This window comes from Metopolophium dirhodum, chromosome 1 (assembly GCF_019925205.1).
Source record: "Metopolophium dirhodum isolate CAU chromosome 1, ASM1992520v1, whole genome shotgun sequence".
Taxonomy (NCBI): domain Eukaryota; kingdom Metazoa; phylum Arthropoda; class Insecta; order Hemiptera; family Aphididae; genus Metopolophium; species Metopolophium dirhodum.
In genome coordinates, this window is record NC_083560.1 from 70,560,980 (window position 1) to 70,580,725 (window position 19,746).

The following is a 19,746-nucleotide window of genomic DNA, read 5'->3' on the forward strand; positions in this document are numbered from 1 at the left end:
AATAATACACTTATATTATAGTATTACAAATTAAATATTAGGTAGTTATATGGCACTATGGCTACAAAATATATTGCATAAACGTATAGGTAAGTGTACGTACTAAGTAAAAAGTAATAGGAATAGGTAGTTAAATATTATACGGCGTATGACGAATGTTGGTTGAAAAACGACACCATAACGAGAAAGTCGATCCTGATGTAGGTATTATACCTATAACAATATAATATATAAAAATATTTTTTTTCCAACCGAGTGTAAAGAATCACGTACGGTTTAGATTTATGAGAGAAAGAATATAACACATATTATAGTATGGTATTGTACATAGGTAGGTACATATTGTAATAATTGTTTACAGTCAGCTTTAAGTGTTATCTACGATTCTACTCCGATGATGACGACTAGGTACGTAAAACAACAAGTGGTTCTCGGGCAGCAGCAGGTCGTCGCGGCTAAAGGTTATAATAATACAACTCATTTAAAATATATATAATACCTTTACCATAGGTTATAATATTATTATATGTACGATCGGCCGGCTGAATAATATTATTACCGTACTAAATTTTATGTACTAACAATTTTTATATTATAATCGATATTATAATATGTGTATAATATTATATACGTAGTAATTAATAATTATTGGTTGATACATTATAACGACCGCGATTGAGGCTTATCTGCCCGATGATAATTGTACATATTTATTTTAGTTTTAAGTATTATACAACTTGTTTTCAACGTTCAGTTTATTATAAACCACGTCGGGCGCTTATCTGAATGCTATTTCCCACGTACTAACTACTAGCAAGTAGTCGCCGTTGAACCGCTGCCAAAAGTAACCATTCGTAAGACTCGCGTCTGTTTACAAGGGCCAACGTCGAACCAAACAAAACTCGGGAAAGTTTCCAAAACTTTTTTTCTTAAATTTCTTCTCGTCGCTGGTTTGCTGCCAATTAATTCCTCGTCCCGACAACTATGGGTGGCAAACACTCTAAAATGGATCCCATGGACGTCGAAGTACCCGAACTCCAAAAACAGCTGGATCGCGATTCCTATTTAAAACCATACGAAAGGGAATTCAAGCGCAGGTAAATGATAATACCACAATGATTTATTACTCACTACTAAAAATTATGGTTAAAATAATTTAATATAGTACCATTATTTATATTTTTAAATAGTAAATATTTTTTTGAGAAAAATACAATTTTAGTGTTACCTATAACATTTATTTACATTGGAAATATACCTATTTTATCAGATATAAGTTATGATCATTTTTTTTATAGGTATGCGTGCTTTTTGGATTATTTGGAAAGAGTAAAAGATGAGTCAAATTTAGAATCGTTTACAACGGGCTACAAAACGTTTGGTCTTCATTTTAATAATGATGGGTCTGTGTATTGCTTGGAATGGGCTCCTGGAGCTAAACAGCTCTATCTCACTGGTGATTTCAGTAAGTATCCATTATTTGAATACCTATTTAACGTTAATAAATATAACATTACTTATACAGGCTATAGGCTATAGCTATGGCCAGTGACCAGGTGGCCTAACTAGGGTATAGGGCCCAATGTAAAGTAATTTCTGGGGTTCTAAAATTGACACCCGAGCATTGTTGTATTATAATTATTTGTTATAAATTATTTATGATTGTTTTACCTTTGCTCAACAATTACTTACATTCTTATTATTCATTTTATTTTTGCTAATAATAAAAATTATAAATATTTAATACTTTTGTATGAAAATAATTTGTATTAGGTACCTTACCTACCTATATATTTTGAGGCTATTAAAAAATCTTAATTTGTTTTAATATAATTTAAAATAATATTTAATCAAGAATAATATACAAATATTTTATCTTATATTGTGAAAGAATATTTAATGTTTAATGTTTACATAAAATTAAAACTATTTAGTATTCTGAGTAATAAGTACCTAAGTAAATTATGTAATAAAATAGTCTGTAGGTACTTATATTATGAGGATTGTAATTTTTACAGATTTCTATATTTATAATTATTAATTATTTATGATAATTAATTAAATATTCTAATATTCAGTTATTGTTATGTACTGATATGTAAAGAATTTCAATTTACTAATGTATACCATAAAAATACAAAAAAAAAATTTACTCAAGATTACCAAATAGCTACTTTTAAAATACCTAAATTTTTTTTTGCATACATGGATTTGTTTATAAATATTGTTTTGATTCAAGTGTGTAGATATACCATATACTCCATAATACACTCATAGACATATATTTTCCCAGGGGCATAATTAAGAGGGGGATAAATCCCCCTCCAGAGCCTTCATAATATTATATATTATATTATATACTCACCAATGTACTTGAAAATTTAATATTTTGTGTGTAAAAAAATGTATATTCCCCCCCGGGACAAATTCCTAATTACGCCACTGTATTTTTCTAGTAAACATACATTATGAGTTATTTTCCTTACCCTTAAACTGTAATATTATCAATTTAATCTAATTTGTACTATACAAATAAATAAGAAGTTTTAATTGAAATTTTAAAATGATTATTCGATAAATTAAGTGAGATATATTAATATAATATATTGATATAAATTGGACTTTATTATTAATAATCAGATCGTATGAAAATCAAGGCCATTAACAAATAACATTGGTACGTTTTTTAGTTTCTTTGATATTAATATAGTATTTTATCTACACATTTCATTATTAATATTCTCAATATACACTAAAGGATGTATTGGACATTTTTTACTTTTGGCCCCTACAGTATTAACTATATTCATTTTGCAACCATGAACTACCCTCAAAGTTAAGGATTTTTTTACTACTCCTAAATGCGATGTCAGATAAAAATACACAGTACATTGTAATACCAATACAGTCATTGCTCTGCTTGGAATCTTAGAGTATTCTTTAGTTAAAAAATATAGTAAGCCATTAGTATTAGGTTAGGTACGTTGTAGGTAGGTTGTAGGTAGTATACCTAATATAATAAATAATTTAGTAGGTAAATCATGTTTTTTTAGAGTTAAAAATTTGCATATTATAAAAGAATTATGAATTTTAATAAAAGAACAGTTAATAGTTAATAGTTATACAATTATAGATAACTGGAACAGAGAAAATTATCCCTACAAAAAACTGGAATATGGAAAATGGGAATTAACTATACCACCAAACAGTGATGGAACACCAGTTATTAAACACTTATCAGAAATAAAGGTAGTTTAATATTAATGTATAATATTTTATTTAGGTACTATTTTAACTATAAGAAATTTGGTATGATGATCCTAACAAAATAAATTGTAGATTGTAGTTGAATCTCATCATGGTGAAAGAATGGATCGTATATCACCTTGGGCAAATTATGTAGTTCAACCACCTCGTGAAGAAGGAGTGACATTCAAACAAAAAGTTTGGAATCCATCAGATCACGTGAGTGCCTCTAAAGCTATTATTGTATATTCAAGAAATGTATTAATTTTTATATAAAATAAAAACAAATTAAATATAAAAAGCTTACAATTGTCAACCTTTAAATTTACATCAAAATAAAAAATATCAGTTTATAAATTGCATAAAAAGAAAAGTAAAAAAAATACATATATTTACAGATGAACGGGACTGTTTAAAATTTAAATAATCAAAATATTTTAATTCATAATTATAAATTATTGTAAAATAAAGATTGCAATTTAATATTTTAAAGTTATAATATTATAGTTTATTATCTATGTTGGTAATATTATGTAACAGTAATTATTGAATATGTTTTATATTTACCACTATTAAACACAATATACCCAAATTGAATTTATATTGTCAATATTTTCACGAGTGTAAGTGAATATGAATGTTATATATGACTGATTGATAGAAATTAAATATGTGATATGAACCTAATGAAATAGGTTACTAATCAGTAATTATCAATAAATAACCTATCAAATTTATTTTGAAAATAAACATTTTTTTTCTCTAAAATTAACGTACTAAAATTTGTTTTCATTGGTCAGTAATTCAAACAAGTTAGAAACAATTTATACGTATAAAAAAAATTATAAACGGAACATTCCAATATTATTATTATAATGAATTGATGACTATTAAGTCATCGACATTTAATATATAAATATAAATAAAGAAGATTATTTGTTTGTAGTTATTATTTACTAATTTGTTAAATACATGTTTTAAGGTATATCAATTTAAATATCCTAAAGTACAAAAACCATCTAGTTTACGAATATATGAATGTCATGTTGGAATTGCCACATCAGAATACAAAGTTGGAACTTACCAAGAATTTAAAAATAATATGTTAGATCGTATTCTGGAACTAGGTAAGAACAATCCATGTATATATTAAACATAACTAAATTTGAAAATATTTTTTGTGTTATTAAAGGATATAATACAATTCAAATAATGGCCATTATGGAACATGCATACTATGCTTCTTTTGGATATCAAGTAACAAGTTTTTATGCAGCTTCAAGGTAATTTATACTAGTGATATATTATTAACTATAATATATAATACCTACATGTATCATACGGTACAAACTGTGCACATACTAATTGCATTGAAAAATAATGTTATTATCTACTTAACAAATATTATAGTCCCATTTATTAATTTGTTTTAATTTCAGTCGCTTTGGAACACCAGAAGATCTTAAAGAATTAGTTGATGTTGCACATAGTAAAGGACTATATGTTATGTTAGATGTTGTACACTCCCATGCATCAAAAAATGTATTAGATGGTTTGAATCAGTTTGATAGTACAGATGCTGGTTACTTTCATAGCGGACCTAATGGAAGTCATCCCCTTTGGGACAGCAGACTTTTCAATTATTCTGAGTAAATAAACTTCTTTAGTTTCACGAGTTCAAAGTTAAATTTATGATTATTATTTGAATATAGGTATGAAGTGTTACGATTTTTACTATCAAATTTGCGATGGTATATTGAAGAATATCATTTTGATGGCTTCAGGTAAATAATGATATTCAATACATGATATAACAATGTTACATTGTATTTTATTTTAGATTTGATGGTGTCACATCTATGCTATACCATTCTCGAGGTGCTGGTCAAGGGTTCAGTGGACATTATGATGAATATTTTGGTCTTAATGTTGATTCTGATGCATTGATTTATTTGATGTTGGCAAACTACATGCTCCATACATTCTACCCCAATTGCATAACTATAGCTGAAGTACGTAAAATATTTAATCATTTTTAAGATTTTTATTTTTAATGTACAATTGTATATTACAAATAAAGGATGTGTCTGGAATGCCTTCATCATGTCGACCTGTAAGTGAAGGAGGACTTGGATTTGATTATCGTCTAGGAATGGCTATACCTGATATGTGGATAAAACTGCTGAAGGAGGTTAAAGACGATGATTGGAATATGGGAGATATTGTTCATACACTTACAAATCGAAGGTGGATGGAGAAAACAGTTTCCTACGCCGAATCCCATGACCAGGTTAATATTAGATTAAAGCTATGTTTTTTCAAGTAATTTTAATAAAATTATTGATGATCTTAGATAATACTTATTTAACTTTTAAGAATTCAATGTGAAACTCTGAAGTGTAGTAGATTTAAATAACCTAAAATTTGATTTATATGTAGATAAATAATATTTTAGTTATTTTTTATAATAATATTTGCAAATATTATAATGTCGCATTTAAAATTTTAAACATTTAATTGGTGGTAAATAATGTTCAACACTTTATTAAATGTCTTCAAAAAATGTATATTATAACATAATATTATGTTAAGGAATAATTTGGAAAGTATTAATTTATTTATTTATTTTATCATAATATTTATCTACTGTCTGGGTTTCATTATTTGATTAGAGTATGCTTTATTATTGATAATTTTTTTATAAATTTATTTTGATTCAAAGAATAAAAGAACTACTAAAGAATCAAAAATAATTATATCCATACACTTTTGCACAGGCTCTTGTTGGAGATAAAACCGTTGCATTTTGGTTAATGGATAAAGAAATGTATACACACATGGCTGTCTCAAGTGAGCCGTCTTTAATTATTGATCGTGGAATAGCATTACACAAAATGATTCGGCTGATCACCAATAGTCTTGGTGGTGAAGCATATTTAAATTTTATTGGTAAGTCTTGTTTTAAGTGTAGTTGTAGTTAAAATATTCGTAACAATTTTTTTCTGATACAATAGGTAATGAATTTGGCCATCCTGAATGGTTAGACTTTCCTCGTGACGGCAATAATAGTTCATATCACTATGCCAGACGACAATGGAATTTAGTTGATGATGAATCATTAAAATATAAGTTTTTAAACAATTTTGATATAAGTATGAATCATTTAGAAAATAAATATGGATGGTTAAATGACAATCCTGTAAGTATTTAATATTATTGTTGTAGTTGGGTAAAATACTATTTCAAAATTAAATGTTTAATATTGTAGGGGTACGTGAGTTTAAAGCATGAAGATGATAAAATAATTGCATTTGAAAGAGGTGGCTTATTGTTTGTATTCAATTTCCATCCAACCAAGAGTTTTACAGAATACAAAATCGGTTTGAATTTGTCAGGCTCGTTAAAAATAGTTTTAAATAGTGATAATTCAGAATATGGAGGACACAGTCGCATTGATAACAATATTACATATCCAACTATCAATGGCGATTGGAGCGGTAGACAAAATCATATTTTCGTAAGTAAAAATATTTTAAAAGGTTTAATTTACTTATACTAACTAAACAATAATATACCAACTCAAGAATTTTATTTTTAATCCTAATTTTCCTTCAAAGCCATAAGTAAAAAAAAATCTTTATCACAAATATTTTGTTTATAGTTTGGAAGGTAAATTATTGAAGTACCTATTTAAAATAATAAAAGAATAAATCAATGTTTCCAAGTGTAAACAAGTTGTTTTTAATAATGAATTAAAAACTATTACACATTGTAAAATAAACAATATAATATTTAAATTATAATACAATAAAAAAAAAATAGATATAATATCATAAGCTCACACTATTTTCTAAATATTATGGAATATCAAATATGTATAGGTTTTTATTTTATATGTTGGCAAATGTTAACTATCATAATATCAACTATTATATTTAACATTTAACTTTCTAAAAAAAAAAAAAAATAATATAGATTCATTTATAACAATATGTATTTATATGTTATAAGGCTATAAAGGATCATAAGACCCTTAAATATATATTATTATTCTTTTTTAACGTCTAATTGGCACAGGTTTTTAAGGAATATTTAATTTTTGTTTTCATATTGTAAACGTTCAATAAATATGTAATATATTCTTACTATATTTAGTTTTTTTTAAATCTTAGTACATCATTGTTAATTTTTAGGCCGATTATATTATATTAAATCAAAACAAATTATTTTTAAGTAATAACTGTAGATTTATCACAAGAGAATCAAATGTTATTTTTGTACTATTTAAAAACGGCATTTTGGTTTATTAATAATATTTTTCTAGACATTTTTGATAAAATCAAGTTGATTATTATTTCAATAACTATATAATTACCTATTATATTTGAGTTACACCTACTTTAAAAAAAAATATATCAGTTGTTAATTAAATGTTATTTAAACGACATTTTAACGAATTGGATATGTTGAACGTTCTATTTAAAATTCAAAAAACTATTACAAAATAAATATTATTAATTTAATATTTAGCTAGTTAGCTAGTAGCTACCTATGTCCATGTTTCTCTCCATTTTTTTAAAAAGACATTTAATTAATAACACTATTATATTAATTATTGCTATGTATAAAACAAATAAAATGGTGTTTTTATTAAACCTTTTTTTTATTTTACAGCTATATTTACCAACAAGAACTGCACTAGTTTTTTCTACATCAAACTAAACCGTTGGCGCTATGCTTGTCTGCTTTATTTTATAGCAAGTTATGATTTAAGTTATGATATATTTTTATCAAAATGAATATTAGTCCATATATTTTACATTTTTATTTTGAAGAATTAAATTAAGAAAAAGTCTGATTTTGTTTTAAAGGAGAAATTGTACCAAATCTATATTTGTTTGAAATTATATTTAAAATCCGTATATTATTATTTGTACTATTTATGTAATAACTAATAATACAAAAAAAATATCTACTTGATAGTTTTCCAATATTTTGTCAACAGTGAATAGTTGTATTTTACTTAAAAATGGTTATAAAATGACCTATGATTATATGAATAATTGTATGTCAGAGTTATATATTTTTCTTATAACATAAATATATATTATTATTGGATAATCTTTTATGATTATAATAAAACTACAACTATTTCTGTTTAAAGAAAAGTTTTTACAAGTTATAAAAATAATAACAAACTTTAAAGTGATAAGTGGTTATATTAACCGTTTATAAGTTAACTCTGTTCAGCGAGAGAACACGTCAATTCTGCACATTCCCTACATGACACCTTGCCGCCAAAACTGATTCTACTATAGCTACGTGTCGCTTGGCCATGTGCCAAAGAACCGATATTCGGTAGGCCACCGAGTTCTCTCGCTGGACAGAGTATAGTTTAATTTTGCATTGACAATCCATACAGCGAAAAAAAAATGAGTTCTAAACAAGACAATAGAATTAAATAATTATCATTATTCAATGCAATTATTTTGATGAACTATTTAAACAGTATGTATTATAATACAACCATGTAGTAATATTATTTGGAAGATAATAATTTGGAGATTTAATTTTATAATTCATTTTTATGGTAACTTGTCCAAGGTATTTGAGTTAAAACCCTTAATACAATAACAGTTATGTTATTTAATGATTTTAAGATTTATTATGATGTTAAACATAAAGTGTATAGCATTAAATTTAAAAAAAAACTTGTCTTAAAATGTAAGACTAACATAAAATCAAGTTAACAGAATATGAGCGGTGTACTATATACTTTGATAACAACTATAAAATGCAAGTCATTAATCTTACATTATTATATTATCAACCATCATTTTTAGAATATCATTTAGTTTTAAAGCTTGCCTTGAATACCAAGTTATATTAGATGCACGGTCTAGGAACTTTTTGATATTTAGTATGCCAAGATATTATTTTGTAATATTAAATTAATTAAGTACAATTAAAATAAAACTATCGTAATAAACAAATTATGAAATAAAATCAATCTCAAATGATTATTTGTTACATTCAATATGAAGTATGTAACAGTAAAATATGATCAAGTATAAACTTACTATTATTTACTAAAATTTACTACTTATCTATTTTGAGAATACAATTAAAGTCTTGTCAAGCGAACACATATATAAAAATATGATTTTTATATGAGGTTTATTTCGCTGGGCTGATATTGTTAAAAATTCCTGAAGTTTAATTTTTTACCATTTCATCTGGCTTATCTACAGGAGCAATCTCATTAGGCAAAAAACTATTATGCCTAAGTTGAGAGTCTTTTTGATCTTTGTCAGCAGTAGAAGCAGCATTGTCAGCAATTGATGTCTTTTTTATGAATGATATTAAATCCTTTTTTGGTGGTATAATAGGCTTATTAGGCGGTACAGGAGGTGGTGTCCCACGTCCCACAGTTGTTATTTGTTTCTTAATTAATCCAGGAATATTGCTTTCGGTTGCATTGGGAACAGACATGTTACGTTGAATACCAAACAATGATTTTTTGACAGTACTAGTTGAACCAGAGTCCGATTGCATACTACGACCAAATGAAATAGGGTGTTTTTTAATGGTGTCTAAAGGTGTAGAACAATCTTCATCGTCTTGAGGTTTATCTACCTAAAATATAGTTTTTGTTTTTTAAAATGTATAAAATGTTGCATTCATCAAATAAAAAGTGTATCAAGGTACCTGTGAATCATTAGTTTTACCACTAATTGGTTTCAAACAACGCAAACTTTGACCAGGATTTACTGATCGAGCAATTCCAGTCACTAAAAACACAACAAAGAAAGGGAAATCAAATATTTTAATGTATCACATAATCTAAGTAGGTATATTTAATTTAATAATTATATTTATTAAAAATTTAAAACAAAATTACATGAAGTTGAGATATTTTTATTTCAAATAATTGTAAAATAGTTGAGTCACATTCTAATAAAAGATTTAATTTAAAGTGTTAAAAAAAGGTGCTAAAAATATAGGTAGTCTTTATTTAGATTTGATCATTATTGGATATATGACAATTACTCCATATTCTTATATCTTAATAATATGTTGTAAGAGGAAGTTACACAGACACTTATTGTCTCTGTCTTACAGGTGTGTAATATAGCAAATTGTACGATCAGCAGAACACGTGTAGGTCCGTTTAAAAAGTTTAAAAATTAGAATGAATTGACTTCTTATACATTTTAAATGTAAGATTATTACCTAGGCCAGTGTTTCTTAAACTTTTTTATCCGTAAAACCCTTTTTTATGATTAAAAATGTAAAAAAAAAAACATTTCAGTTTCACAGAACCCTGAGGTGATCTAGGCAATCTCATCAAAATTTAATTATATTTTAATTTTAAAGAATTATGAGTACTTACAGACGTATAAACAATTTATAATTTTTAAGTATTCATAACTCGCTTGAAAATTAAAATATAATTAAAACCTATGAGATTGCCTAGATCAGCGGTTTTCAATCTTTTTACATACGCGTACCACCTACACAGTTTATGGTCATGCATCTACCCTTGACCAAATAACATTTTTTTTTTGCTTATCATAAATGAATATGTTATTTTACATGTATGAACATTTATTTTATTAGGAACTACAAAATCATCATAATATAATCATTTAATGCATAAAATTAAAAAGACAATGAAAAATGTACAATTTTTATTAATATCAAACAAACCAAATAATATTTATTGTGATATTGATCCATTCCATTTTTTCAATTAAGTTGGAATACTAGTGGTGTGCATACTAAAGGTTGAGAAACGCTGGCCTACACAATAACCTTACCTTTAAACTTTATAAGAGATCAAATTCACTCTAATTTTTAAGCTAACGGAGCGAAACGTGTTCTTCTGAGAGTACAATTTGTAACATTACGCACTAGTAAGATGAATACAACAAATTTCGGTGTAACATACTCATAATACATAATATTTATGATTCATACATTTTTTTTGAATTCGAAAATATCGAGTAGCGTGTTTTAAATGACACTCAGCAACATAGGCTATTGGATGTGTTGGGCGTTACAGTTATTTGCGAAATACATGTTTATGTTTATTCATCACTAAAAACAAGGTAGTTACTCATTCGATGTCTGGCAGCTAGCAACACCAAACGATGCTTGACTACGGCCAACCACCGTGCCACAACAGGCTTCAATTATCTATTATTATACTTTTATATAATATTTCACTATTTAATGGCATATTATGGCTGTTAAATTATAATTTACTATTTTTATTCTGTTTGACTGAATTTTATGTAATTTTTATTACATTAGGTATATCAAATTAAGTATCAAAAAAATTACTTGGACCAGAAACTCGAACACTAGATGCAGTTGCTGTAGGTTGAACCACTTTTGCAACACTACTCATTATTGGATCACTAGGAGAAGACATAATTCTTACACCTGAAACTATAAAATTACCAAATATGCAATTAGTAAAATATTCATTTCTTTTAGACATAAACAAACAGCAAAATTAGCATTAACAATATTTTTTAGGAGTTTGACTACCTGAGGCCTGAAAACTGTATTTTAGTTGAATTGCAATGAGAGTTTTTCCATGAGAGGTCTGAGTTGCATTCTCAGATTTTAAATGAAAGGTCCAAATTATGTCATATAATTAAAAGTTTTATATTTTCCTTTCCACTTTTACAGAACAATGACTATTCATATATATAAATAAGATTTACACGAACGCTTTAAACATGACCATCTTAAAATATTATTATTTAAAAACTTTTGAAAAGTAAATTAATAGCCATGAATAATATCACAACTTCCCTTATCAATTGATAAATTTATATTTTAAAAGTTTGAAACATTGTTGTGTTGCTCATAGGTTAATTTTCAGTTATATCAGCTACATAAGTTGCATAGAAATATTATTCGGCTATATATTATAGTGATATTTATAGATAAGGTATCAATAAGGTTCCCCAAATATAAGACATAAATAATTCCCAATTATTTAATTCAATAAATTACTTTAATGGACACAAAATAGTAACTCAAACCTCTAGCCAACAAACAGCAGACATAATTTTGGTTATGGTACTCTTATAACAAGAATTAAACAAAAAATTGAAATTCAATAATAATATCTGAATATGTTACAGGGTAATGTAAGCTATTAGTAAATGGTAAAAAGAAAGGTAACAAATACATTATTTGACTAGAGCTAAGTATTATGAAATCACATTAAATATAGTAAAAATTATTGTAGTTTTTATTGCTATACAGTAGAACCTCGATTATCCGTGACTCGATTATCCGTGTTTGCGATTAACCGTGCTCACTCTTCCAAAAATTTAAAATTTAATATTACATAATACATGATGTCGACAATTATATTAATGACATTTTTGACGATAATAATATGAAGATAAGCAATATTGTACATCGATTTTGACTTCCATGACATTATTGGCTTAAGAAAAATTAGAAGTGAAGTAAGGAAAATTATTTCAAACCAAAAAAAACAAAGACTGATAACTTCATATTTTAAGTCCTAATAACTTGTTGTATAAAATTATTGTATGTATATTATGTATGTATACATATTTCTAATTATAATTGAATCAAATTTTTAAAATTTCATTATTATAAAATTGTACCTATGTATTTCTAATTAAAATTAAAAAAAAGTTTCATTATTACAAAAAGTCTCGATTAACCGTGATTTTCATTTATCCGTGTGACCCCCTCCCCATCATTACCCCGGATAATCGAGGTTCCACTGTACTTGAATGGAGCAATTCAATATAGTCCAGGTAATGAATAATTTTGACTATGTTGGTATATGTTTTATGCATTAAGACTTGTTAAGGAGACCTATTTATATTATGTTTTCTTGCAGATTACAAAATGTTTTTAAAATTATATAGCGCGACATTAAACTGTAGTGGTCGCAATAACAGAATTGAGTTTACCAGAAAATCGTTAAGATAGCAAGTCGCAATGAACAATAAGTACTGTTCCATAGAACAAGAATCAATTCTGTATGTAGGCTAGCATAAGACCAGGTAAATACAAAAAAACATGTAATTCTATAAACAACCAAGCCCTAATTTTTTTTTTTTATTTGTAAAGTTTTCCTGACAAAATCATCTAAACTTAGTTATATAAAGAACAAAATTTTTTTTTGGCTATTTATAAAAAGCCCTAATTTTTAAATATTTAGTTAAAATCTAATAAATATGTAGCAGTTTTAATAAAAGATGTATAGAAACTTACCTACATTTAAAATATTTTAAAACTACCAATTAACTATCATTATTACATTATATTGAAAAAATTGAAGGTTAATACATATATATAATTAAATTAATATGATTACCTGAAGATCTACTGGAAAGTTCCATCAAATTATTATGAAGTGCTTCACTTAGTTCTTTTTCTAATGAAATAATTTCACTTCGGCATTTTGTTAATTCTGCTTCTAAAGTATTTGTTCTAGAACATCAAACATTAATATTTATATAAGTATATACAAATCTGTTTCAAAAATTGGATAAGGCCTGCATTTAGGTTGAGTAAAAATAGAGAGGAGTGGCGAATTTTACCTTAATTTTTACATGAGTTGATTAAATATTAAATAGGTCCACTATTACTCCAACACAGTAACACATATAATATGTTAAAGTACTCTTGAAATGGTATGGGTTAAGGATAATGTTGGAAAGTGATTAAATAAGCAAGTGCCCAATTATGATTATATCACTAACAGACACTATGGCCCTGTATTAGTCACAACAACACCCAGCTGTAAGGGTAGCCTCTCCCCCAATTAGCAATGAGCGCGGCTGTATACAATGAACCTGGTGATCAATGTTTAGAGGTGATAGATTGTGTCTGCCTTAGCCTTAGCATTTTGCACATGAGCTCTTCATACTATTTTAAGTGTTTATGAGTTTGTGCGTAGATGCACCTTGCATGCATCAATGTAGACGACAGCAGCTCCGAGCGCAACATTAAATGGTAATAACTACAATAGTGTATAAATAGAGAGGGGATCTTTAGATTTTATCATATTTTTATTGACTTAATGCAACTTTACAAGGATCAAAAATGTGGAAAAAAGCATATTTTGGACATTAGAGAATATTTAGCCTATTTTTCATATTTAGGAATATATTCTATTATTGTTCATAAAAAGATCATAATAAATCATATAATATTTTGTTAATTTCTCGAGTTATAATTTTTTCTAGCAACAATTTTTTTCCAGGAAAAAAAATAATTTGATTTAAGAATGCTACAAATTAAAAATCAATCAATTAGATTTTTGTTTCTAATAAATTGGTAATGTTGGTCATTATGTTCTTCTCAGTCTGTGATTATACCATAGATTAATTATCGTCATCATATAAGTATGATATAAGACTAAAATAGTCAGTGATTATCATATTTGATAACTGATAAAGTGCTGAGAATGATTTTTTAATAATAACTTTATTTTTACTTTTTATATTTAAATAATTTTAAGTAATTTATTGATTTTATTGAAGAATTTTAAAGAAAAAAAATCATATTATCTGCATATTTACAAATTTAAGGATTATTTAAAGAATATTTTATGGTTTTTTTAGAACATATTAGCATCATATTTTAAGCTTTTAAAAACCTAAAAATCCACTCTTTACTTATAAAGTTACAGTGCCGCGTAACTATATTCATGTGAAAGTTCTGAACAAATTAAATACTCCAAATTTATGCCTAATATATTATGCATACATTAAATATTTTCAATTAAACCATACAAATAAAATTAAAAATGATACCAATATTACGTAAGCAAATATATTTTTAATATCTGAAAATTAAAGTTAGGTCGTGCCTTACCACAAAAACTGCCACTGATAGACCGTATTTATGAGTAATACTCAGAACCGTGCCAATCACTGGGGCAGTGTCCTAGGGCAGCAAAAGTTGTACAATTTTAAAGGGAGGAAAATGTTTAATAGTTGCGCTAATGAAAATTATCACGGCACTGGTAATCATTAAATAAATAGCAGTTCTAATTGCGCTACTCCCCTAACAAGTGTCTAAGAATATTTAAACGATTTACTTTTTTTCTTCCAAGCTTAGAGCTGCCATCATCTTTTTGCTTTCGGTATCAAACAAAGCCAATTGTTTTTCTAATTCTGCTTCCATTTGTAATGACTTTTTACTTTCTTCTTCCAGCCCTTCAGCCATTGAATCAATTTTACCTTTTTCTTCACTTAATATCTAAAATAAGAATTTTCATACTACAGATTTTACCAAAGGTTTATGACCTATTTTAGTTTTAAAAACTGAATATGATATCTGATAACCAAAATCATTATATTCAAAATAAATGTTATTAATGAATAAATTGTTTTACTTGTTTAAATTATCTTTTATGAAATCAAAAACTAAGAGAATGTTATGCCTGCATGTGTTATATCCTATATCCATCTTATGAACATAAAAATTTGCTGCAAGACAGATACAACTCATGTAAGCAACATTCTGTCTTAATATAATAGGAAAATTATACATATTCTAGGTTATAATTATACCAAATTGTTACATAATAGAATTATTAAATAATGTTTAAGTAGGTATTGAAACCAATAAAAACAGAAAAATAATATAAATAATTGTAGTGAAGAAAAGATGCATTACTTGTCCGAGATCTTCAGAACGTTTTCTTTCTTCAATATATTTCATTACAATTTTTTTTCTCTCAGCTAGTAAAAAAAATACAATTTGTTTGTGTTTTAATCGTTCTTCTTCAAAAGTATTGTGCAACTTTTTGTATTCATACTGAAGCTGTTGTTTTTTTAATCGCTCCAGATCTAATATCTAAATTAAATACAAATAAAGAAAAAATAATTATTAAATATTAATACCTAACAATTGTCTACTTAAACTATAAACCGGCTCTGGGAATTCAAATTAGATCTATGATAAAGGGTGCTGGCAACAGTTTAAATTATAATTATATACATAATTATTATACGTTTGCATCAGTCAGTTAAGCACTTATTAGCGCCCTTAATTTCAAAGTTGAACTTAATTGTTTGTCATGAATACATACAAATTATGATGATTTAAAGTTACAGTCAAACACATTTAGACTTAATAGACAAATGGTCATCCAACTGGAAAATCAAAATTTATCCTGACAAATCAATTTATGTTCCATTTACACTAAAAAAGTCCATACCCCTTCCCCTCTATTCTCAAGGAATACAAATCCCAATATCCTCAGAAGTAAAATACCTCGGCGTCCTAATTGACAAAAGACTGACCTGGGGTCCTCATATCAAGTCAAAAAGAAAAATTCTTAATAGTCGACTCCACTTACTTCGGCCAATTCTGAAATCAAAATTACCCTTCCACACAAAAATAATCATCTACAAATCCTTATTACGGCCTATCTGGGCTTATGCTATCCAAATCTGGGGATGCGCTAAACCATCTCAATTACGTACCCTCCAAGCCTTCCAATGTATCACTCTCCGATTTATCTCTTCCGCACCTTGGTACGTATCAAACTCCACACTCCAAAATGACTTCCAAATAGAAACAGTAAATCAATTAGCCACAAAACATTATAAAAAATTCCACTCTAAATTACAATGTCACTCTAACCCTTTAATCGCTGAACTTGCTTCCAACTCACTTCCTAGTAATCCCCCTCGTCGGCTAAAGAGAAATTGGTGTCGTGACTTATTAAATGATTGATGGCTCATACCATCTAAGTTTAATTTATTCATATTAAGTCAATAATTGATAAATAATTAAAATAACGTCGGGTTCTATCACTGGATGGCCTCCCTCCTCATGTGTTCATGTTGTAAAATAAAAAAAAAAAAATTGTATGTATGTGTTCAAATTTGCTTATTATGCCTATTGTAGCATAGATTGTAAATATTCTATTAAAATAAATAAAAAAAAAAAAAAGTTACAGCAAGTATATTACTCCGTATACTTATATCTTAATAATATGTCTTAAGAGGATACTACACAGACATTTGTTTTCTCCGTCTTCCAAGTACGTAATATAGTAACTTTTACGCTCACATTTAGCTCCGTTAACTTAAAAATTTGAGTGAACTCGCTTTAAAATTAAAATATAACAAAAAAACCTATTAAATGCCCTAGATAATAATATTACCTTTAAATTTTATAAGATGTCAAATCACTAATTTTTAAACTAACGAAGCTAAATGTGATCTGCTGAGTGTATAATTTGCTATGCTACGTAATTGTAAGACGGAGACAACAAATGTCTATATAGCGTCCTCTAAATATAACACAAAAGTGATTAAAATGTTAAGGTTTAATTTTACTTTACCTTTCGATGCATAACTTGATTATCTTTTAAGACATTAGCTATCCTCAAATGAGTTCTTCTTTGCTGTAATACAAGATTTTCAAGCGATCCTAATTGTTGATATGAAAGACTATCATTATTTGTTTCAAAGGTGGCAAAGCAATCACGCTGTAAAGCTGCCAATGGATCTTTAACAACACGATCACTGCCTCTGTTTCTTAACATACATTTTACTTTTTCACACTGTATGGATAAATAAACAGAATTTATAAGTGAAGAATTTATAATATTTTAAACAACAAATGTATTACCTTTAAAGTCGCAATAACAATATCTCTTGCTTGGAGTTCACCCTCTAAATAGCTTAAAAGCTTTAATAAATCAGACTTATTTAAATCCATTTTTGGAATTTTCTAAAAAACATTAAGTGGTTAATATTTTGAGTCATGATTTGAAATTAAAAATGTAAAGTGTTGGTAGTACCTTTACAGTATTTCTATCACTATTCTGACGTCCTTTGGCTTCATTTTGAGAACTATTACAGTTTATCGAATTTTCATTCTTGGTAGTCATAATGAGGATAAATATTGAACATTATCCTAACAAAAAATCAGAAATGTTAAAAACTAGGCAGGGTTTAGATATAATACACTTTAAATAGTATCAAAAAACTAAAATAAAAATAAAATATAATATAGTATGTAAATAGAAAGTTATTGATGGTAATATATCATTTATTATTAAGTAGGTACCTTTATTTTCAAAAATAATAAACAATAATTAAGTTACTCTACATGATAAGCACAGGGGTATTATGAATCGCACCTTTAGAGCCAGATTCACACAACACCATGTCGTGTAACGTGTACACGTATATTATATGTAAGTAATCAAATGTTGTTAACTCATTACCTATAAATTGAACACACAACGTGGTGTAGCGTGAACCTGTAACAGGAGAAACTAACAGAATATTAATGGGAATAGTGGTTAGAATTAGTAATGTAGGAAGTTGTTGAGCAACAAAGATCAGTACAGTGAGAAGGACCTATTTTCGACCTAACAGTTTGGTGGACCACACCTCAAGAAACACTGTGCAAACCACAGGCACAAAAATGAGAGACAGCGGACGCGTAACCGACTGCGGATTGGTCAAGCCTACGGTGTGCAAACAACGACAAACAATCGAAACATTAACAGTAAAGCATGCAACGCGCCCTCGTACCAGTCGTGTGGGCAGCTATGCAGACCAGTCTTGACGCCCGGCGCCCCAACAGTGCCGGGAGACGATGGGCAGAAACGTCGTCGGGATAGCGTACCTGGTGGCGACGCGACGCATGACCACTACGACGGGGCGGAGTTCATGCCGCTGCTGAATGGTCGACGACGGGACGGCGAAACGGCGGAAAACGGAGGGACCGAGCAGAAACGCAATAAACCAGAAAAAAAAATAAAGAAAACGGATCGGTTCGAACGACCGGATGACTCGTCGCTGGATCCACCGCCGACCGTGATCTATACGATCGTCAATCGCAGTTTCCAAGCATCTCTCTTGTGGTATCAGTCTCTAAGGTCGTGGCTCTGATGGGGCGGGGCGGTACGGTGGGCTGGCACAGAATTGATTAGGCGTAAGCGATATTCGGCCGGTGGACCGCGGTGCACAACGGTGCGCGTCCAGAAAAAAAAAAACGTCGTGTATGGCCGGGGGACTTAGCGCTGGGACGAGTGGGTGCCGGCTGGTCGTGCCGTCCGTGCAGGGATGGGACGGGATTTTCTACGCCTCAAAAACCGTGCAAAATCGGGTGGCGACACAACGGCCCTATGTTCGAGGCGCGCATCGGCCGTGTCTGCGGTGATGCGTGAAACGGTCGGCCACTGCCGCCGACAGGTGTGCCGATCACACGGACCGCGTTTCACCTTCGCGACACACAATACGCGTACAATATTTTATTAATGTATAATATTGGCCTAAAATATTGTACCGTATCATTATATTATTATTAAATACGTATACGTCATATTGTACCTATAAAACTTATCGAATGGCAAAACGTAGGTACGTTCTGCGCTTGTGCGTGCGTAGACACATCGTACACACAAGCACAAGCACACGCACACGAGCGCACGCAGACGGGCCGCACACTATCGGC

General features: G+C 28.4%; 2 protein-coding genes across 4 annotated transcripts; one reads left to right on the plus strand and one right to left on the minus strand.

The window, feature by feature from the left end:
• Nucleotides 1–677: 677 nt before the first annotated feature.
• LOC132935252 (1,4-alpha-glucan-branching enzyme) lies at nucleotides 678–8,221 on the plus strand. The gene is made up of 14 exons (XM_061001737.1): nucleotides 678–1,097; nucleotides 1,299–1,465; nucleotides 3,134–3,249; nucleotides 3,340–3,465; nucleotides 4,229–4,373; nucleotides 4,439–4,529; nucleotides 4,686–4,895; nucleotides 4,959–5,030; nucleotides 5,087–5,258; nucleotides 5,327–5,536; nucleotides 6,024–6,195; nucleotides 6,261–6,445; nucleotides 6,515–6,763; nucleotides 7,921–8,221. The coding sequence occupies exons 1-14, from the start codon at nucleotides 985–987 to the stop codon at nucleotides 7,966–7,968; spliced, it is 2,076 nt and encodes a 691-aa protein (XP_060857720.1). The 5' UTR covers nucleotides 678–984; the 3' UTR covers nucleotides 7,969–8,221.
• A 1,026-nt stretch (nucleotides 8,222–9,247) lies between these two features.
• On the minus strand, nucleotides 9,248–19,574 carry LOC132935253 (CTTNBP2 N-terminal-like protein). Of its 3 annotated transcripts, none has more exons than XM_061001739.1 (10): nucleotides 18,916–19,574; nucleotides 18,080–18,195; nucleotides 17,908–18,009; nucleotides 17,618–17,839; nucleotides 15,940–16,119; nucleotides 15,359–15,519; nucleotides 13,628–13,743; nucleotides 11,593–11,700; nucleotides 9,955–10,037; nucleotides 9,248–9,882 (listed from the first exon to the last, which is right to left on the minus strand). In XM_061001739.1, exons 2-10 carry the CDS (start codon nucleotides 18,167–18,169, stop codon nucleotides 9,463–9,465), a joined length of 1,482 nt encoding a protein of 493 aa, XP_060857722.1. In that variant the 5' UTR covers nucleotides 18,170–18,195; nucleotides 18,916–19,574; the 3' UTR covers nucleotides 9,248–9,462. The 3 variants fall into 3 exon arrangements, with proteins under 3 accessions (XP_060857722.1, XP_060857721.1, XP_060857723.1); XM_061001738.1 differs by having other exon boundaries at nucleotides 18,822–19,573; XM_061001740.1 differs by lacking the exon at nucleotides 18,916–19,574 and adding an exon at nucleotides 18,509–18,763.
• Nucleotides 19,575–19,746: the final 172 nt, after the last annotated feature.